The 23,434-nt window shown below is 35.8% G+C and overlaps 1 protein-coding gene across 2 annotated transcripts in view; it reads right to left on the minus strand.

The window, feature by feature from the left end:
- Positions 1 to 593: 593 nt before the first annotated feature.
- The window catches only part of LOC129277815 (uncharacterized), a 29,193-nt gene continuing 6,352 nt past the window's right edge, over positions 594 to 23,434 (minus strand). For both annotated transcript variants that reach the window (XM_064109957.1, XM_064109956.1), the window contains 10 exons: positions 18,736 to 19,329; positions 15,805 to 15,852; positions 11,157 to 11,269; positions 10,326 to 10,598; positions 9,187 to 9,297; positions 8,875 to 8,910; positions 8,152 to 8,217; positions 6,756 to 6,890; positions 5,332 to 5,973; positions 594 to 4,243 (listed from right to left, as the gene is read on the minus strand). In XM_064109957.1, coding sequence (XP_063966027.1) covers positions 5,818 to 5,973; positions 6,756 to 6,890; positions 8,152 to 8,217; positions 8,875 to 8,910; positions 9,187 to 9,297; positions 10,326 to 10,598; positions 11,157 to 11,269; positions 15,805 to 15,852; positions 18,736 to 19,329 — 1,532 coding nt within the window. In that variant the 3' untranslated portion in view covers positions 594 to 4,243; positions 5,332 to 5,817. The remainder of the gene's footprint in view (positions 4,244 to 5,331; positions 5,974 to 6,755; positions 6,891 to 8,151; positions 8,218 to 8,874; positions 8,911 to 9,186; positions 9,298 to 10,325; positions 10,599 to 11,156; positions 11,270 to 15,804; positions 15,853 to 18,735; positions 19,330 to 23,434) is intronic.

Below are 23,434 nucleotides of genomic sequence, written 5' to 3' on the forward strand. Positions count from 1 at the left end.
AGACTCACATTAAAAGGCTTACACCAAATGAACTAAATTAACCAGGGGCCAGTAACATAAAGATTAGCGATTGATCACAAGGCTGATTTCTACGATTGATCATACACAATAATCAATGAAATCAATTACAGGATTAATCACCAAGCTTTATGTTCCAGGGCCCTGAGGCTTAAATACAGTACTCATAATTCACATATATTGGTTCTCTTTTAGGCACCTTACTAAAATTAGGTGGGGTGTCTTTCACGCAGGAATTTTGCAAGCTCCTTTTCATCGCTAATCCTCACAATGATAATAGACAAAGCAATGGGAAATGCTTGAGATCACTGTGAAAGATGCTTATTTAGCACTTCTGAATCCCACCATATAGGCGCCATACAACTTTCTTGCATTTCCCATTACTTCATCTATTGTGAAGAATGCAGTGTCAGCATATTTTGTTCAAAATGACAGAGAAGTCCTATTTGGAAGCTTTTTTTTGTTTGTTACTAATACTTTTCTTTCTTTGGTGGAATATCAGAGCTAATACTAGATCACCATAGGGAACTACAGCTACTGAAATACTGCATGCAATTTCATTGATTATTTATTCACATTAAAAAAAAAGCTCGGGGAGTTTTCTATTCATCAGGTTAATTATTTCTACACCTTTCCAATTTCAACATTGTTAAATCACTTGATTCCATATATGGGCATTTTCACGGTAACTGACATTACACGGCACAATGTTTTCACACCTTTCATTGTGTGTATCTCTAAAACAACAAATGATGGGAGTTTGCTTTTGATAGAGTTAATAAAGTGAACCTTGCTGTATACTCTGATACTAAGTTTTCCTATGTAACCACATTTTTTTACGCATGAGCAAGCAAAAATGTGTCGGTAACTGACATTACGCAAAAGGACATGCAATTTCAGGGTGTTCCTTAAAATTGAAATATCTCATGTCCCTGAGTAGATAGAGTAATAATTTGAATATGTAAATATACCTTCGTTACTAGGTTAACATGTGTCAAAATATTAAACATTTTGTTTTTGTCTTTTGGGGGCTATGATAAGTTTTCCACAACCATGCTGGTAACTGACATTACGGTAACTGACATTACACTTAATTTGCCATAGAGATAACACATGGAAGTCAAATGTGTGGAATCATTGCATTGTATCTTCTGTGCAGGGCTTCACATGAAAGTGAGCTTGATGTGGAAGTATACCCGAGTTTCTAGGAACATTTCAATGAAAAAACTTTTTCTTTTTCTTAATTCCTTTCTTTGATTTGAACATTTTTACAATTACTTGTCGGTAACTGACAATACACATTAACATTTACCAGTGCTATATGATTTTCAAAGGCATAATTTTCTTGGTACTTATATGTAAGGCTTTTTAAAATCATAAAAGTTTCATAATACTTCACATTTTTAATTATCAAAAGATAAGAAATGTACGTTTTACTTACTCGCGGGGGTGGGGTTGGTGGGGTCATAGCAGCTACATGTTTTCCTATTAGTAATTTAATATTGCATTGACTGTACACATGGATTTTTCTGACTATATACCCATAATATATTCATCAGTTTTATATTGACTTTTTAAACCTTTTCCTTCTCCAACCTCCCCCTCCCCTAGGCTACACATACCCCTCCCCCGAATCTCATGCAGCCATGTAGTTTTATTGATTTCTATTCTGGTCAGTGCAAGCAATGCTTGTTCATATCTGTCGGATTTCAATTCTCATCATAATTTGTTTAATCATTTTCTTTGCTAATTTCTTTTTTAAGCTGTCAACAAAAAATAAACTCCAGCTTCTAAACTGAAACTGAACTATTTGTAAATTAGAAGAAAAAAAACACAGTTTTAGTAGATCCATGCAACATTGATCAGAACTGTCAAATTTCACTTTTCATCTATACTTGTAAACCAAAAACAAAATTGTATCACACATCCACACTACTAACAGGTATAAAAACCAGGAATTTGCCTTTAGCGAGGCAATGCTCAAAAGAATCCTAGAAACTAAAAAGGGACCCTGGAAATCCCCTTCATCACAATGTTAAGCTTAAAAAATGTTGCAGATTTAGGCAATAGGTTGGGAAAAGTACCCCCTACCCCCCCCCCCCGAAAACCAAACAAAAAATTGTCTGATACAAACAATTATGTACTTGGTAAGTGCATGTACAAAACAATTTCATAGTAATTTTTTTTGCACGATGGGAATGCAACTCCTTCACAATTTCATTAATTTCATATAGTATTCCTTGTGAACTATACCTTTTAAAAGTCAATAGCAAGCTCCTTCTGGTGTGACTTTTAAAGTGAAAGACTTAAATAACAAGTATACAATATTTCTTCACCATAAAATTGACCACATATTTGCATTTCAATATTGGAAACCAATGTTTTATCATGGTAACTGACATTACATCTCGGTAACTGACATTACATTTTACACTTGGTAACTGACATTACATATATTTAATGGTACCCTATGGCTTCATTGTTAATTGGTAATCTTTAATTTTGGTGTAGAAGGGAGGGGTGTTACCTAGAGAGGAAATCTACCAAGTTTCATATAATATATCCTCTTTTCCAGGAAATGAGAAAAAAAAAATCATGTTTTCGGTAACTGACATTACATACCATATCACATACTTCATCAATGTTTTTTTATCAGATGAATGAATTACTGGTGTTTCTTTCTGTGGGATTTTAAAGAGTGTTATAATAGCAAGCTAAATCACAGGCGAAAACATCATGATCAAACCTGTTCTTTAAAAATCTGTCAAAACAAAATATGTATCAATATACTATTTTCAACACTAATTTGTATCCATACTTTGGCAGCCATTTTGAAATAAAAAATGGCTGCCAGAGTCGAAAAAAAAATTTGTCTCAGAAACTTCAGGTCTTGTTTTATTAAAAAACATAAAGCATTTTACATGAATATCAACTTGATTTTTTTGCCTCTGTGTCCATCTGTGGTGAAAATGCCCATATAGTCTATCACTGGTCCTCAATATATATCTCTAAAGGATGTACTTGCACTGAGTACTAATAATGGTTTATTTCATTTTGATAGCAACAAACATTTTAATTTAATAAATTACTTTACTACAAAATTACATGATAAAAAGAATTGGAAAAATAAGATGGAAAATGTAAATGTGGCCGCCTTGACCTCCGTCTAAGTAATTTCTGAAGGTTTCAGAGAGGAGATACAGTTTATTAAATGATTACATTTAGTACTTCAATATATTCCATTTGATGGAATAATCACAATTTAACAATTTAATACATCTGCAGTAATATCAGAGTACTGTACATATATGACATGAATCAAACATAAATCATTTATTTTTATTTTGATGCTCATTATATTCATAAAGGATCGAGCAAGAGTTGTATTTGCAAAATTCAATTCAATTATTGACAAAAAAGGCACAATTTACGCAATACTTTGCAATACTTTCTATCATATATATAAATCTCTTACCCTCATCAATCAAACACACATTGCTTGAATACACATATTGATTCTCACACATTTCATAAAAGAGAAGTGCAATGGTCAGGATCTTATGCCAACTCCTAAAATTGGGAAATCTGAAGTTAAATGATATGATGATGATGATGATAATGATGACAACCTCATTAGGTATTTTTAGTGCAGTGTTGAAAGTTGACACTGGTGTCAAGACAAAATAAACACCAGTAACAACACCAAATCTAAAATGAGGCAGGAGTTTGAATTTTTATCAGCTTTTTGGCTATTAGTAACACAATCGACTGATTCATGCTCTCAACACTAACACCTACACCAATACCATTACTCAGTGTTGATGTTGAAGCAAAATTAAAGAGCCTGATTCATGCTCCCAAGAAAAACACTATACTTGATTTTACCTACACTCAGTGTTAATGTTGGACCTGGGTTCAGTTGTCTGGTTTACGTTCTTAACACTATCACATAAAACATCAACACAAACACCATATTTGAAATCCCCTATAGTCAGTGTTGATGATATGATTTTAGGAGCCTGATTCATACTCTCAACACTAAACCAAATAAGCAACAGCAACACTGAACTTCAAAATCACCTACTGGTATAGTTAGAGTTGCTGTTGAAGCTGAGTAGTAGAGCCCGATACATGCTCTCAACACTAACACCAAAACCCACATCATACTTGATATTACCTATATTCAATGCAGATGTTGATGCCAAAATAAGGAGCCTGATTCATGCTATCACAGTCAGACCGCAGGTCCCTATGCTAATGAGCAAAAAGGCCAGATTCATCCAAATCATCTCGTGGCTGAATCCTCCTCCTTGCAAAATCTCGTGATTCGTGAGATTTTCTTTCTCTAAGAATTTACCTGTTTTAACCTCAAGTTAAATGAAATATTATTGCACCATCAGATAGAGTAAAGGTTACTCTTTGATATTGGTCATTTCTTTTGTATACAATATTTTGTTAAATAAGTAAATTTCTGGCCTGAAAATGTGCCTCAAAACTGAATTTTCTTCCTCTGTTTTCTTTTGCAAATTGTGCAAAACTTTTTATTTTGAGCCTCAATGATATCTATATCAACATAAAGCTGAACTTCTGTACTTTCTCACAATGCCACTATTGATATGCAGCACCTTTTAATCGGGTCAAGATCACACTTTTCCCACCAAGGTACAAGACGAGATTTCTGAAATTTTGTACTTGCATGAAATCCAGAGTTCTGATTGGCTGGATAAGGTTCACAGAACAACAGGCGCGGGGTATTTGAGGAGATTACCACATGGGAAGTGTGACCTTCCCATGAGCCCAGGCTCTAGAACCGTTGGAATTTGCCAGTGTGTGGTCTGTTTGACCAATCAGAGTGCAGTATTCTTGTTTTCAAGCTGCTTTATGTACTTGGCAAATGAAAAGTGTGATCTTGACCCGATTAAACCAATTCTTATTTTGAAACCTATATCATTTTAAAGCATACATATTCAGCTTTATCATGATCTAAAAATCATTTGGGCTCAAACAAAAATAAAGTGTGAAAATAGCAGCTTTTGTCAGGTGAAAATAATTATTTTGTAGCATATTTTAGATCAAAATTTTAACCTATATTACAAAATCTTTGAACAAATCTAAACACATGAGCTGAAAGAATGATTCTTCCTCTTTACAATGATACCAAATTTATGAAATTCGATGCACAATTAGAGCAGCAATGACCGAATGAAAAGAGGTGTTTTGGTCCGCATCAAGCTCATTAAATATGCAAAACATCTCAAGTCATGAATATCACTTGGATGAAAGAAGCCACTTTCTTGGGACCTGCCGTCTGACTGATCAACACTAACACCAACATCAACCCAATAGTTGAAATCATATTTAATCAGTGATGGTGTTGGAGATGAATTTAGGTGCCTTCTTTATGCTCTAAAAACTAACACCAACCACTATTCACCTATGTTGGTGTTGATGTTGGGGATGAGTTCAGGAACCTTATTCATGCTTAACACCAACACCAATACCAACACTATATTTGTATTAATCTATAATTTGTATTGTTGTAGGAGATGAGTCCTAGGATCCAAAATTCATGTTCTCAACACTAACACCAGCACCATGCTTGAAATGACATACAATCATTGATGGTGTTGGAGCCCACTTCTGTAGTCCAATCCATGACCTGTACACCAACAATAACACCAACCAACAAACACCATAATCAACACAAACACCATACTCGCAGTGCATTCAAACCAGTCAGACAAGAGACACACAGTTGCTGCACACAATGAATGAAAATCTGTCAACTTCTGGTGGGTGCTATACTGGAACACTGAAGACTGTCTTTTGGACGTACTGACACAGGCATACAGTGGTCCTACAATGTCTCTTTCTTAATGGTCCCACTAACTGCTTTTTGAGTAGTTTGTTGATATACGATGCACTGTTCTGCATGAGGTACAACTCTGCTTCCTCCTAGGAAAAAGAAAATAAATACAACATTTAATATAATACCACATTATGAAACTCTTGGACAAGGAAACAAGCAGATATCAGTCCTTAACTTTAACCCCAGGCCAACAAAATAAAGGCCTTGGATGTTAATTGATTGCCTCTCTCTTTAATACTGTCCTTGGGAGATTTTTGTGCCCATTTGAACTTTTCCCATTTGTGGTGTTATTTTCAAATGTGTTCTATCCAAAATTGGTTTAACCTTGAAAATATTACAAATTATGTCCTGAAATAGGAACCTAGGACTATGGAACAGTTTTTCAAAAGTTAGCTATTCCATGGCAGAAAGGGTATTCAACAACACAAATACAAAAGAATATCAGTAACAAAACAAACAAGACTTGAGAGATGTCAACAATAATTAAAATTAATGTACAGCAGAGAAATGTAAAAATAATCAATGAAATATTTCAGTCTCATTGGAGCGAATTAAAGAGTAAATAGTTGATATATGAAATACAAGAAAGATCTGCATTAAGCCATACTTTTGTACAGCAAATAAATACCAATGAAAAAGTGGGGGTGACTCATATGTTAAGGGTATAATTTCCAAATTGAATACTTAAAAAATCCAGCAGAAATTTAAAATCTTTTGCTATTGTACTCATATATATTCTACTATTCTTTCATCATGTACATATATTTGAAATTAATCTCCAAATCCTTGAAAGACCCAAGTTATCCTCCAGCCCCTTACTAAATCTTGCGCTTGCTAAGTTCATGTTTATGATTACAAAATGGCCCACCTCAACAGATCTTGGGTCTGTATCGGCAATAAGAGTCTGAGGGGACAATGTCCGGAGTTTAGTATCCATGGTGAGCCGAGCGGTATCTCCATCACATCCTCCAGAGGGCAGCATTTCAACACTTACTGACGAATTCTAGGAGGAAAGAATTTGTTAAAAATAGTTAAAATACTCATCATCTTCCCAATCAACCAGGCATCTAAGATACCATGTTTATTTACAGAGCTGCCAACCTGGACAAGAACATTTCAGTATTTAAAAAAAAGCTGGAAATCAGTATTTTCAAAGAAATACCATAGAACACATAAGACTGAAATCTAATAGTAATAAGTACTTTGCATGGAACTGCCAGTATTCTTCTCATTACCAATATCTGAAACTCAGTACTAAAGGGCAGCTCTGAATTTAGGCCCATTTGGTTTAGGCAACCTTTTTAAGTAATTGATAACTGAGGGGGTTCAACTACCGTATGCGTATCTAATGATAGTTTATACACAGACATAGGGATGCACCTGGCTCGTTGTGAATCCCATTGAAAGTACTTTTATTCTTCTTTTGAAGCCCCCAGCTATGGCTGCACAAGTTACATTTCTCTGAAGTCAGATTCATTATTACAGACTGACATTTGTAGAATTTTCCAAACCTCTGTTTATATACACTTTAGAATACCCCAATATTACTGCAATATTGCAGTATTTTGACTGAGGCATACACACAAAAGGAGGTCAGCCCATAAGTGGCAATTTATGCACATCAGCTCCAAATTAGCCCAACATCATTTATCTACATCAAGGAAGGAAATCAAGATAATTACCACCACTACAACCACTATCACTACATCAACCACCACCATCACCATCAGCACCACCACCACCACCATCACCACCATCATCATCACCACCATCACCATCAGCACCACCACCACTACCATCACCACCATCATCATCACCATCACCACCACCACCATCACCAACACCGCCATCATCATCACCACCACTACCATCACCATCATCACCACCACTACCATCAGCACCATCACCACCATCATCACCACCACCACCACCCCCACTACCATCAGCACCACCACCATCATCACCACCACCACTACCATCAGCACCACCACCATCATCACCACCTCCACCACCATCATCACCACCACCACCACCATCATCATCATCACCACCACCATCATCACCATCACCACCACCATCATCACCATCATCACCACCACCACCACCACCACCACCACCACTATCATCACCACCACCACCACCACCACTACCATCATCACCACCACTACCATCATCACCACCACCGCCACCCCCACAACCACCACCATCATCACTATCACTTCATGCAACCACCCATCATCCTCATCACATTCTTTCATACATACCTGATTTAAACCAATGTCCACATCTCCTGTATTGCGATTGTCATTCAAGAATTTTACCATCTCTTTCTGTCAAAATAAAACACCAAAAACAATTTTATAAAAGTGTAACAAAATATTGAGTATTGTAAAACAACTTTATAAATTTAATAAGAATATAAAAACTGTTTTGAATCATCATACTGTTCAGGGGTCTGTTGTATAAAGTTTGCAATGAAAGTTTAAAGCTACTGAAAACATTTGATTTGATTGGCCGATAGTAAATTTGAAATGAACATTGTGCAATTGTTAAAACTGATCTATCACTTGGGAATTTGAAACTGAAATTTGCAATTGATTGTAAATATTTTCTTGCAAAACCCCCTTATTCATACACCATCAACATTTTTTGACTGCTGCAATTGTTTTGTGATACGATTCCGGTCAATATTCATAAAAACGTGATAAGCCAAAGAACACCCTAATTGTGTGTATTTTTTTTCACAACTTATTGCATGAATCTGCAATATTGGATAAGCTTTAACATTGCAATGAATGGACATTTTCCAGGGCTCCTTTATTGGGTTTTCGAGGCTCTTTTGAGCCATTTCGGGGGCAAAATCACCCCAGCTCCCCCTTTTTTTTCTCTGATAACTAGATTTATTAAGTTTTATGAATATGGGCCCTGATGTTTTCTCGCATGACCTCTCATGATCAAACTTAATTAAAAGAAAAAAAAGGACTCACCCTACATTCTGCCAAATCAAAATATACAAAATGAAGCTGAAGATTTTCAGGTTAAGAAAAATAACTTCCTGCTAGGGTATTGATTTAACACACTGTAACCTTTTCTTTTATGAATAGTTTATCGTTTAAACATGCATAGGTTGTGACTCTCCTTGACATGGCCAACATAAGAGCCCATTTCAATAGGGGAGATGACCAAGCACATTTACACCTGAAAATGCACATGTTTAGTTTATACCCCCTTCAATAGCTTCTTCAGACCGAGCAACATTCTCAAATCATTTTCATTTCAAATTTGATTTAAAAGGATACCACAGCTCTGTTCCAGCACCAGTTGAATTTATCGGTCATCCCAACCAGGATGTTATGCTTGGAGAACACCATGTTAGCACGGGATAGGTTAGCTTCTATTAAAACGTTTAACTGGAGAAAAAAATCAAAGAAAATAAAGAAAAAACAACGTTTCATTACTATCATTTTTAAAGAAATATGGTTTATTTTGCATCATCTGCACTTGAGAAGCAAAACAAACTTGAACTGTGACCCGCAGGTCAATCTTCCTGATATATATGATTGGGGGCATGCAGGTGTACCACTATACCAGGGTTCCCCCTGCTCTTGTGTGAATAATTCAGTTTATTCATATGTGCAAAGATGGGGACTCTCCTGTGAACAAGGCCAAGCTCATTTATCATCCTATCCGAGGGAAAGAGTGTTTCCCACTGTCGCATAGACAGCGTCTATGAAAAAAGGAAGGGGGAAGTCACACACAAGTGTCACGAAACACAAAGGTTAGGGATTAATTTTACGCTTGATTTTCAAGAATGATTGTACATTGTAGTCAATGGAGTCGATGGTAGAATAATGTTCTACGATCATTACTAAGCTTCGTGTTACGGGCCAAAGATATAAAGTTAAACCCCATCCCTCACATAAAAGGAAAAATAAATAAAAAATAAAAGCAGATTGTCAGATAAAATTTCATTCATTCCATCCACACAGTGATTTATACAAATGCTGTGTCTGCTAAAGTCTCTTTTACCACAGGACAAGCTTTAATCATTCTAACTTAATATGAACATTTAGACTACGTTGACAAGGACTAAGCGTTTTTGAAAGGGAGGGGGTGTTATCAAGGGGTTTTCCTGACAAGTTTGCTCTCTGCAATTCAGATGCAATTATATTAGTGTCTTGTAACAGTTGTTACTCTCAAGGGGATTTCCGAGTGAGGACCTTTATACTTTCTAATCACAGTGGATGGAAAATGTCTCTAACTCTATTAAAGTGATTTGCATATTATGGAGATAGTTTATGTGACTAAATAACCCTGAAAGTTTCAATATCCTGGCAGCCAAGTGAAATGAATATGCAATAAAATTTGGTTTATAATTTTCTGCCTTGTGGCAATCACAACAATGTTATGTTCATTCATTATACAGTGGTTACAGTACCTTTCTCTTTTCATAGAAGACAATAAGATGCAGGAGGCCGACCACAACAGCGGACAGGACAACAGCGATGAGGAGGGATATCCCGACATGGAGACCGCCCGATTCTTTGTTATGGAAGTTACTAAGGTTACCGACCACACCCACGATGATGAGGGCGGTGATGATGGCACAGATGAGGGAGCTGAAGAAACGGTTGTACCACAACGTGTACCATCTCATCTTCGGAGCGTCCAAGATGGCGGTGATGGCCGAGGTGTAATCCCGCTGAGGTATCTATAGTCAAACAACAAATTGATACTATTAAAGGGAGGATTTCATGAAGTTTTGTCAGTGAGCATCACTCACTCATTTGCTCTCTACCATTCAGATGCAAGGATTTCAGTAGCTTATAACATCTGTCAATAAAGATCGGTGACAAAATATTTTATGAAACACTCCCCTGAAGGAATCTCAAATGTGCGCATTCAAATATATGCCCTGCCTATTGCTTATCTGAATATGTTCCACATTTTAAAGTAAATTTCAAGCCATTTTATATGTTGGAGCAAAAGGAAATGTAGTCTGTCTAATACCCTACATCATCATCAATGCAACCAATTTGAAGTCAACATATGAATGACATAACTTCACAAAATTTTATAACATTCTTATTGTAACAGTTAGTGAAATATTGTTCCAACTTTCACTTTTTTGCATGCCAGAATTTTTCCTTGAAAAACAACTTACAATTTGGTTCAGATTCCAGCCATTTTAAAAGGGCCACGAAACTGCCAAATCGTGGGCAAAATGGGGCACTGAATGTTATTACAACAGAAGTGGAAAATGTAATACCTGAACGCCTTTTCTTGCTAGTTCATCAGGACAGTAAATAGTATCAAATCTTGCCTTACAACAGCAATCTGTACTGGACTGAATGGTTGCGAGATGAGCACTGTTGTACAGGGCTGTAAAACAAAGTAAAAAAATAAAAATAAACATAGAAATCATTGTAAAAGATGTCTTACAATCATGCAATTATGAAGTCAGGGACTTCTCTTCAAAAGTCTTTTCATTGCCAGACATCTCCTGATATGGAATATAGGGCAAACTTACATGTATGACCTTTCCATAAAAAATCTCATTTTGCGACAAATTTCAAATATTCAGAAAATAATACATTGTTCACCACTTTTTCTTTCCGTTTCTTTATATTCAAATTTTTTCTTGGTCATGAATTATTATTTTTTTAAGATTTAATTATTATCATTTTTTAAAGGGGGGGGGGGGTGTGGGCCCCATGGCCCTCAAGTCCCTGTTCTTTACGCTAGTGGTCATCATATACAAAATGATGTGGAAGAGGAGAAAGTTGATGTGAAAGATGCACAGCGACATTGAATCAAGGGGCTACAAGTACTTTTTACAACAGACTTCCGACATTCACCATTACTTTGTTTTTTATGAATGATGAGGCCGTTGTTTATTCACAAAGATCAAAGAATGTATATCATATAAACCTTTGAAAATTCATGAAAATTCCTACATTTAAGTTGGTCGTAATACTTGCCAACTGACCATATATGACTCAAATTTGGGCTGCTTTGGAACCACAAAAACTTTTAGAAAATCACATGATAGAAATTGGGAGGGAGACACACTATCTTTTAAATTACACTTGGGAACTGTATTTCTAAAAAAAAAAAAAAACAATGGGAATTCATGACTGAGGTTTAAAACCCATGATTAAATCTAAATCGCAGGAAGGAAGTCTATTCTAATGACCGCAGACTACAGCTGATTGTGGTCTGAAACTTTGAATCATTACTAGGTGTTTCATGAAGTGATTTTCACTGAAAAATTTGCTCTGGGCCAAGCACATGCAAGGATTTCAGTAGCTTATAACCAGGGCTCCACACTTACCATTTTTTTCTACTGGTCCAACCTATTCATGTCGGACCAGTAGATACCCAGTTTTTCCATTTTTTACTGGTCCGAACCTAAAATCTACTGGTCCCCAAAATAAAGAAAACATTAAAAAAAGGCGTGAGTTTATTTTGCTGTCCTTTCTTGTTAACCCCCCCCCCAAAAAAAAAATGAAGGAATGAAAGACAAAAAGAAAGCAAGACAAAAAGAAACAAAGGAATAAATAATAAAAGAAAGGAAGGAAGAAAAAATAAAAGGTAAAGAAAAGATAGATGTGAAGGAAGGAAAAAAGAAAGAACTAAAGAAAGAAAGAAGGGAATAAAGGAAAGAAAGAAAGAAAGAACAAAAGAAAAAAAGGAAAGAAAGAAAGAAAGAAAGAAAGAAGGAAAAAACAAAAGACAGAAAGTAATGAAAAAAGGAAAGAAGCAATAACGAAAGAAAGGGTATAAGGAGAGATGGAAAGAAGGAAAAAACAAAAGACAGAAAGTAATGAAAAAAGGAAAGAAAGGAAAGAAGCAATAACGAAAGAAAGGGTATAAGGAGAGATGGAAAGAAGGAAAAAAGATAGAAAGAAAGAAAGAAAGAAAGGAAGAAAAAAGGTAAAGAAAGGATAAATGTGAAGGAAGGAAAAAAAGAAAGAACTAAAGAGGGAAAGGAAGGAAGGAAAGAAAGAACAAAATAAGAAAGAAAGAACAAAAGAAAAAGAAGAAATAAAGGAATGAAGGAAAGAAATGAAGCAAGCAATATAGAAAGAAAGAACAAAAGACAGAAAGTAATGAAGGAAAGAAGCAATAAAAAAAGGGTAAAAGGAGAGATGGAAAGAAGGAAAAAAGAAAGAAAGTATTGAAAGAAGGAAGAAATAAAGAAAGGTAAAATGATAGATATAAGGAAAAAAGAATGAAGGAAAGAAGGAAGCAAGCAAGCAATATAAAAAAGAAAGAAAATGTAAAAGAATAGATGAAAGGAAGAAAAAAAAGAAAGACCGAAAGACAAAGAAAGGAAGGAATGAAGGAAAGAAAGAAAGAAAGAACGAAAGAAGAAAGGAAGCAAGCAGTAAAAAAAAAAAAAAAAAAAGGTAAAAGGATAGATGGAACGAAGGGAAAAAAGAAAGAACAAAAGACAGAAAGAAGAAAGGAAGGAATGAATGAAAGAAAGAGAGAAAGGGCTGAAAGGTGGAAGAAATAAAAAACAAGAAATGGTAAAGAAAGGATGGATGGAATGAAGAAAGAAACAAAGAATGAAGGAAAGAAAGGGTAAAAAGAAGGAAGGAAAGGAAGAAAGAAAGAAGAGATAAATATAGGATGGATGGACTCAAGAATTAAAGAAAGAAAGAAATCAAAAAAGAAAAAGAAAGAAAAAAGAGAAAAATATTAAAAGGACAGAAAGAATGAAAGAACGGAAGACAAAGAAAAAGGAAAATTAAAAAAGAAAGACAGTAACAAAAAAAAATAAAGAGAGGGAAGAAACAAAGAAAGATTGAAAAGAAAGATAGAAAGAAAACAGAGGAAGAAAGCTAAAACTATCATAAATAAATAATCAGTTTCTCTTTGGCTCAATTAAGATATAGCTACGAAAGAAACCAAGTGTATCAACACACACACAAATGCATATGTGGGGATATCATGTATTCAGACGATATCACTCGAAACCCGATCTCTTTGAACTAAAACAGAAGTGAAAATTTTTCTTTTTACTGCTTACAAATGACAGTTACCCCAATTTTTAGGAAATATGGACATTATAAGAGCTTTTCATTAGTGTGAAATGTGAATTTTGACAGTTCTGTGAGAGTTTTCTGCCAGAGGTTTGCCAAGCTTCGCCAAGCTTCGTTCGTGCAGCCAGTAGCAAATTTACCATGTGGGCTGTGTGGCTGGCTAGCCATATGTACACTGTATGTTACCCTAGTAAAAATTGCATGCGATTCATTCTGTGTGTATTCTGTGTGTGAATGACATAATTTAACGGAAGGAAAATGGTTTGCAATTTGAGTCATGGAATATTTTTTATGTTTATGTTGAACTAGTGAATTTGACCATTTCTGGAAAAGTTACTGGCCCAACAATGGTTTTTATTACTGTTTATGTCGGACCCATAAATCTTGCTATTTTTGGAAAATTACTGGCACGACAATGATATTTTCTTACTGGTCATGTCGGACCAGTAAATCTTGCTATTTCTGAAAATCTACCGGCCCGACAGTGATTTTTACCGGTCTGGGACCGTCGGACCGGCGCTAGTGTCGAGCCCTGTTATAACAGTAGTCGGTGAAATTCATTCTGTTTCATAAAATATTCGAAAGTCAAAAAGGGGCCTAAGCTTTCGATCCTAGCAGAATCTTCGTCGGAGGCAAAATGACAAACATATAAAGTGGAACAACCATAATATAGACCACAAACAAGCTACAGCAACACTAGAAACAAGGAGACAAAAGGGGCATTAGTGAGTAGAGAAGACCAATCAGGTTAGTGAAGGGGATGAAAGAAAAGGAGTAGGCAGACACAAAGGGAAGTTAGTGTAAGTAAGGCCAGTAAAAAGCCTCAAGCCAAGAGGGATTAAGATAATGAGGCAGGCAACATCAAACAGGATCTGGAACAAAACAGTGATAATGGGATGAATAACAGAGAATTAGTGAGAGGTGGGTCAAACAGGTTACAAAGAAAGGCATAATAAACTGGTGCATAAGAGTGGGGAAAAAAGGAAAAGAATGGGGAACAACTGATAATGTGCAAAAGATATATAAGTATATATGATAAAGCATCAAACAAACTAAGAGAAGGTAAGTGTAAATATGTATCTATAAGTAATATGTATATAAATATATCCAAAAAAGAAATGTATATGAAAAAATATTAATACACATATGGTGTAACTGATATTGTAATCCGCTAGGTGTGACGGGAAAAATACATAAGACTATATAGTAGGAAAAAAAAAAAAAAAAAAAAACCCTGTATATGTGAAAAAGAGGAAGCAAATTGCCTAAAAAGGTAAAAGCATAAAATATTCCCCCAAAATATCTTAATTAAAGACATCTGAGTATTATCAATTGGTGGGAAACGATAAATGTGTGTGAATTACATTTTTTTCATTATTAAATATGATTTTATAATAATATTAAAATAATAAAAATAATAATAATCATAGTAATAATAATAATAATAACAATATTATTATCATTATAAGTAGTAGTGTTTTTTGTGGGGGTGGATAATAATACATTTCACTAAAAAGTATACAGAAATGATTGCAATTACCATTATTATGATATCAATTGTTTGTTAAATAGCTTTTTCTCTCACAGTCTCACAGCAAAAACAACATAGTGATGGTAGATGTAACCAGACAAAATGCAACTGTAGTTTAGTGTACCCCTAGCCAGATGTTGATAGGCTTGTGCAAATATTCACAAATTGTCTTCTTCAAACATGGCTCATGATCAAAGTATCCTCCCATGCCTGCATTCAATTCAGACTCTGACCCAAATAGTTTAACCTGTTAATTACTGAACGGATTCTTCTCCCATTGGTTTGGCACAGGGATGATGCAGGCCCAGGAGGCAATGGCTTTAAGGTAGACTTACCAGGCACATTGTTGTTAACAGAGGCATCGTGGGCATCTAAGCTTGAACCTAAAATAACAGGGAAAAGAATGGGAAAGAATAGTTTTGAATTAATTTCCAATGAAAAAAGATAAAAATCTGAATACCTAATACCATGCTCAACAAGAATCTTCATCATCACTATTATCATCATTACCATCATCATCATCACAGATCTCTATCATCACCGAGTGTCTTTATCATCATTATCGTCATAATCATTGTCATGACCATCATCATCTTCATCATCATTATCATTCATCATCATCACAGATCTCCATCATCACTGTCTTTATCATCATCATCGTCATAATCATTGTCATGACCATCATCATCTTCATCATTATCATTCATCATCATCACCATCCTCATTATCGTAAACACTCAACAGATCATGACTATTCTCAATTCATTATCAACACAGCAACAGCAATATAACAACCTCATCATCATTATGATAATTAGCCCCTTCCTCCTCCTCCTCATCATCACCACCACATCAAGAACAATGAAATAGAGTATTATGTTAGAAAACCAAAATGTTAATGATCTATTAAGTGTCTTTGGGGGCAATTTTGTATGCAAAGTACTAGTAGTAATATGCACTCTACCACACACAAATGTTTCAATTTTCACACCATTTAAATGTACCAAGGCATAATAATGTAAATCAACCATGAATATAGTAATAAAGTGTACATTTCATATACACTGTATAGTGGCATTTATGTTCATTTGCGGCTGAGCGCTAACAAAAGAATGAAATGAAAGAGAACATGATACAAAAGCATTCACATTCTGTTCATTATTCTGAGCCTCTGAGGCATGTACTACTAACAGGTGTGATTGATTAAATCTATTGTACGTTCTAGACAAAAAAAGACGTACAAGATATTCAAACTACATGTACCAAGTCTAAATAGGTGCAAACCAAGAGGGGTGTTTCAAAATTAACAATCATTTAAAAAGTCAAAAGGCTTTATTTCCAATTCGTCTAATGCCAATTTGTCCCATTGCCAACTCGTCTACTATCATTTTGGTCTACCATCAGTTCATCCACTCACCACATGGTCTACTTTCATTTAGTCTAATGCCATTCCGTCTAATAAACAGTTGGTCCTATAGCCATTTAGTCCATATACCATTGTAGTGGTATTGGACTGAGTGTTAAATTGTGCAAAATGAATGAAAATGAACTGGATATTAGACCAACTGGTTATGAGACGAAATGTTGATGGACGGAATGGCATTAGACTAAACGAAAGTAGACCATGTGATGAGTGGACGAGTTGGCAGCAGAGGAAATGGCAATTTACTGTCAAAAGGTCTTATGGCTAATACTTTCTTAAAGTTTCTTTTAAAGGCACTAATTTCTATTTGAACTCAAATGAAAAGGGATCACTCAAGGTGATTCCAAGTGACAAGTGGAATGCCTCTGGCGGTCTCACCTGCATCACGCGATTCAATATAGCAGCAGTGCTGACTTTGAAACCTACTATAACTCGCACAAGATGTTCAGTGATACTTGGTTACTCTTATGTCCACGTTTTATGAACGAGACCAATACACTTACAGAGATATGATGGTAATTCAACAAATACCCCCAATTTGGCCAAAGTTCATTGACCTTATATGACCTTTGACCTTAATCATGTGACCTGAAACTTGCACAGGATGTTCAGTGATACTTGATTACTATTATGTCCAAGTTTCATGAATCAGATCCATAAACTTTCAAAGTTATGATGGTAATTCAACAGATACCCCCAATCGGCCAAAGTTCATTGACCTTTGACCTTGGTCATGTGACCTGAAATGCGCACAGGATGTTCAGTGATACTTGATTACTCTTATGTCCAAGTTTTATGAACTAGACCAATATACTTTCAAAGTTATAATGGTAATTCAACAAATACCCCCAATTTGGCCAAAGTTCATTGACCCTAAATGACCTTTGACCTTAATCATGTGACCTGAAACTTGCACAGATTATTCAGTGATACTTGATTACTATTATGTCCAAGTTTCATGAATCAGATCCATAAACTTTTAAAGTTATGATGGTAATTCAACAGATACCCCAAATTCGGCCAAAGTTCATTGACCCTAAATGACCTTTGACCTTGGTCATGTGACGTGAAACTCATGCAGGATATTCAGTGATACTTGATTAAACTTATGTCCAAGTTTCATGAACTAGGTCCATATACTTTCTAAGTTATGCTGTCATTTCAAAAACTTAACCTTAGGTTAAGATTTGATGTTGACGCCGCCGCCGCCGTCGGAAAAGCGGCGCCTATATTCTTACACTGCTATGCAGGTGAGACAAAAACAAGAATAATAAAAACAAAGAAAATATTGACAATGCATTTTGAGTTCAACCTTTGTGGATTGCATATCATTGATACAAGGAAATACAAATTTGCCTATGATTGTTTATTTCATTGAAAGGATTTATGAGGTTTTATTCAAATTGACAACTGGCGACAGATGTTTGAACTCGTTATAATATTTGTGATTTATCTAGATCAATGGTCATGTCTTGTGAGGCAGTGCCCGAACAACATTGAAACTGAAAGAGAAAGTAAAATTAATCAACATGTTTATAGATGTAGCTTAACATCAACTGAAATTCCAGAAAATCTGTCTATCATGGTCAAGGAAGGAAGAAGGGAATATTCATCATTTCCCTGTATGTTTCCTATAATTTCCAACCAAAGTTTATAAAAATACTTCAAAGGAAATAGTATATAGATGTGAATTGTTGATTTTCAAGCAACTTTTGTGGAAGATTTTTTTTTTCAAATAAAATGTAGAAAGTCACATCTTTATAGCAAAGTATCAAAGAAAATATGTAAATATTGAGATGAAAAAAAAAAAGTTTTCAGGTTGGTTCTCAATCCATTCACCTACCTAATCTTAATGCGGCGACAAATCTCTGCCAAAAGTTCCTTGACATCGCATTAATGGTCGGTATCCCATCCAGAAAGTCCGGGAGATCCATCTCATTCAACACCACCAATATTACCTTTGCTGTGTTCGTGTAATGAACGCGCAAAGCACGCATATTCTCATACGTGCACCATGGACTGCGCATAAAGTCTGGCGACAAGACTAGCACCAGCTTCTTGGAGGTGGAGATACAGTTGATAATCTTGTCCATCTTGGCAACGCCGGGATCCCACTTGTGGTTGCTGTTGTCACAGGTGAATCCATATGCGGTGGATTCCAGCTTGCGGACCACGTTTATGGTCCACTCGTCGTCCTCCCAAGCGAAGCAGAAGAAGGCGTGGCTTGTTTCCTCGCCAACCAGGACCGGCGCCATGCCTCGGACTGGAATGTCGGCATTCTGATTGGAGTTGGCTTCGTCGGGTGACATAGGAAGACTGTCTATGGAGCGGTCATCGCCGCTGTCGGCCGTGACCATGCGTCCACCCTGGTCAGCTTCCGTATCCCAGTCGGACAAGAAGCTGGACATGTGCACATCCTCCCCCTCAAGAAGCTTCTCTGTTTTGATATTAAAAAAAAATTAAGAAACTATAACTCTGAAAATGTACACTGCCTATATGTTTGTGTTTTAAGTATAAAGTTCTAGTATTCATCATGAAACAGATTTTTCTTAAAAAAGCAGGGAGACAAGTCTATGATTGTAATTATCAAAATGATACATGTCGTAGCCCATATTACTATATGGACAAACAGGTTAACCAATATGAAAAGATTTAATCAGATCTTTATTAACTTCTTTTCAATTAAAAAGCCGGAAACTAAAACATGTAGGACATATTAAAAATGGATCCAGTCATATCTCTAACAGACCTTTACATTTACATACACATGTACAACATTGAAATTACAGGCTCCGTTTACGCATCCAGTCAAGTGTTTAATTCAAAAGAAGGAATTTCAATGTTATTATCCCACACAGCAAGGTGCCTTTATTGTGGTCGATATGTACTTTGTACTATGCATGGGCAAGAATCATGAATGGAGTAATATTCTGTATGATAAAATACACTTGTTTGCATTTGGAATCGTGGGAGTGAAGCCAATGTACAGCAATGCAGGTTTGTGAGGAACGGTTGCCTATATTTAATGGGGGAAATATGAATGACAATAGATTTAATAACAAAGTACATACACTGTATGGCACAAAATATAAAAACAAAAAGTACAAAGTCATACCACACTTTATTTATTGACAAAGTTTTATGTCATGATCATGATTAAAAATAACAAATGTTGTTTGGAAGCACAGATATTAGAAAAAATAAAAACCTTTAATATAGCTATTAAATAGATTTACTTATAAAATAACAAAATTACTGAATCCTGAATTTTCATCTCATTCAAGTGTTATTTTTCATATAATAAAGAAACAAAATTTAAAAAAGAAAAAAAGTTTGGGACCATTATATTTTTTTCTTTAGAAATTTCAAAATAAATCCACAGGGTATTTCATACATATAATGTATTTACAGAGAAAATTAAGTTTTAGATCACAATATGACCACAAATTAAACTTAGAAAATGAACCATCTTCAATGTTACTAATATATAGATAGCACAGGTAAAAACTAGGTAAGATAACGAGTTCATCTCAAATACAGGTAAGCTCACCCTTTGTACTGTTAAAAAGGAAGTTGTTCAAAATTTTCTCTCGTTTTGACTCATATACTATTGGTTTTGTTTGGTATTTACTGCACTGTACTTCATGAATTGAGTCTATGTCAAATTTAACCAAAGGAATTGTGGGATTGTCTTTACTGAGATGAGAATTAGAACATCAAACATGTATACATGTACATGTCGGCAAATTTTTATGATATATTGTTTAAAGAGCAGCTTTCCCAAATATATCCCATTAACCATATTGTCTAATTTCTAGTTTTGTCTAATGAAAGTTTGTACATGTACACAGTGTACAATTAGTCTGCTGTGCAAACCCTTCATTCGAGTTAAGGGTCTGAATTGCAGCCTACTCTGAATGCCTTGTGGAATTGAAACAGCAAGTTTTGTATGTGCTAGTCTTTGCGTGGAGACACACTTGTTGATCAAAATTTCAATCAGGGTCTGTGCCTGCAGACTAGTGTGCAATACTGTGCATGCAGTACACTTCCACTCACACTCAGTTCTTGCATCCAATCAGCAGATGCAGCAGATGCAATATTTACTTTCTTTAATTAATGTTGTCACGGTTACAACTGAGGACTAATGTTCATTTCACAAGCATTGACCTTCACTGGTTCAGGAATAATAAGAATTGCTTTTTTTTAGCACGAGTTGACATTTTGACCAGAAGGTTATTCAGAAGTCAGAACATCTTGGACCTGCGAACATTGTAAGAACTCCAACTTCCAAATGAGCATTTCATGAAGTGTCTTTGTCTACGATCTGTAAATGACAAATTCGATCTCAGCCAATAATACCCCTTTCATATTGCGCCTTTCACCGGCGAACTTCACCGGCGAAGTTCACCAGCGAAGGGGAAAGTGTCCAGTATGAAAGGTACACAAGAGAACTTCACCGGTGAACTTCTCCACCTCTAGAGGTGGAGAACTTCGCCGGCGAAACTGTTTCACCGGCGAAGTTCGCCGGTGAAAAGGCCAGTATGAAAGCAAACCGGAGAACTTCTCCTCTTTAATGACGTCAGAGGTCAATTTTTTTCTCTCCCGAAGTCCCCTGCACCGAGATTCCGCGCGCGATAGTTGCAAGCTCAGCTGAATGCTATGGCCAAGTAGATACCCTCGAACATTTTTTTTTTTTACTAACAATATTTATTAAAAAGCACTTTTTACATGTATAAAATGCGCTAAGATATAAAAACAAGGTGATATTGTTTGTTTTTATCGTAATACTTCCAAAATATGTTGTAATTAATTTTTTTGATACCTTTTTGTAATAGGTAAGAAGTAATGTTTACAATTTTCTTTCGTTTGTTCTGCAATCGCCCGTTGACTTTCGCCGGGGAAGAAATGTCAGTGCGAAAGGGTACATTTTTTTCTTCGCCGGGGAAGTGAGGAATGCGAGGCGGAGAAGTTCGCCGGCGAAGTTCGCCGGTGAAAAAGGAAGAGGGCAGTATGAAAGGGGTATAAGATTCCCCGGCAGGGGGGGGGTACTCACAAAATAAAGCATACAGGGATATGCCGCTGGAATGGGTCGCTTATTTTGAAGAAATCCCTAAACATGGGGTATAGTTTTATGCTGGAAAATCCCTAAACATGGACCCAATTTTTAGATACTGACCTTAAACATGGGTCCAAATGGGTGCAAATATGAAATGACTTTACATTTTGGGAGATAACTTCTGGGTTTTTTTCTTGTCAAATCTTCCAGGGAAAAATTCACCCCCCTTTGGAAAATCCTGGATCCGCCCCTGTAATAAATTCCTAATAATGGGTAACTTTTTAGCCAAAATGACCCATAAATATGGGTATGGGTTTTGAAACTTCAGCCCCACACCCCCGTCCAAACCAAATCTAAGTAACCCCCCCCCCCCCATAAGATTCAAGGATTTCAATAGCTTAGCTGCTGTGGTCAGTGAAAATTCACTGGCTACTCTCTACATGTATGTAACCTGTCCCATACGTGTGATGTGCATCCTACTTTTTCAAAAAGATGCTTGCATTAGTCTCGAAGATAGGTGCTAATGATAGGAAACATTTTGATAAAAGCCTCATATCTCCTATTTAAAGATATCTGTCATTTATAGGGAGGAATTACATAGTCTGAAATAAAATATCTAAATGCCATTAGCTTGATTAGGTAACTTCTTCTTCAGAGCAATGGAAATCAGATTTCCATCGCTCTAGAAAAGGAGAAGATTGTGATTATAAACAAGATTTAATCTTGTTGAAAATCACAGTTTCTTGCAAAACTGACCATAAAGCATTATAATTGGTCCAGGACAATGCAATTTATACATATAAACAGTATAAAATAATCACTGATACTTATTGTATTCTACACCCAATCTGTTTGTCACCAATAATTTTCATTTAAAAATGAAAGTACATATACAGTATGCAACTTCAAAAACTTAACTGAAATGTTGAATTGCTGATAGTATAAGAAAATGAACATCTAATACAGCAGAATTTTTCTCTTTCTTTTTTTTTTTTTTTTTTTTTTGCTTTGCATGGAAACCGTGTTAATGGACATGGGGTGGAAATAAATACCAGTCACATGGGCATGTACATGTACACTGACAAATGCATGGGAACTTTGTATGAATTTACAAGGTGTGTGGTTTATTTCTATTTACAGAGCGCTAATAAATGCTAACCACATTCCAATCAGCACAAATCTAGAGCAGTAATTATACATAAAGACACCATTCTCACTGCCTTCCTAAAACCAGTTTACTGGAAACTAGTTTAGGAGAAACTAGTTTAACATGTAATGAGAACGATCAAATCGATCTTGGAAGCGATCTTCCAAACCGGTACAGAAAACCACCTTGCGATGTACTTTTAAAGATTGCTTTGCCTCATTTTGAGCACGCTACTCCACACACTGTGTGTAGAATGCCTACGCTGCAGTTTCGAATTTCGCGCGAAACGTGTCACCCCACTGAGAGCGTTCCCATAGCAACAATATCGCTTTACGTGAA

The sequence above is a fragment of the Lytechinus pictus genome, chromosome 15 (assembly GCF_037042905.1).
Source record: "Lytechinus pictus isolate F3 Inbred chromosome 15, Lp3.0, whole genome shotgun sequence".
Classification (NCBI taxonomy): Eukaryota; Metazoa; Echinodermata; class Echinoidea; order Temnopleuroida; family Toxopneustidae; genus Lytechinus; species Lytechinus pictus.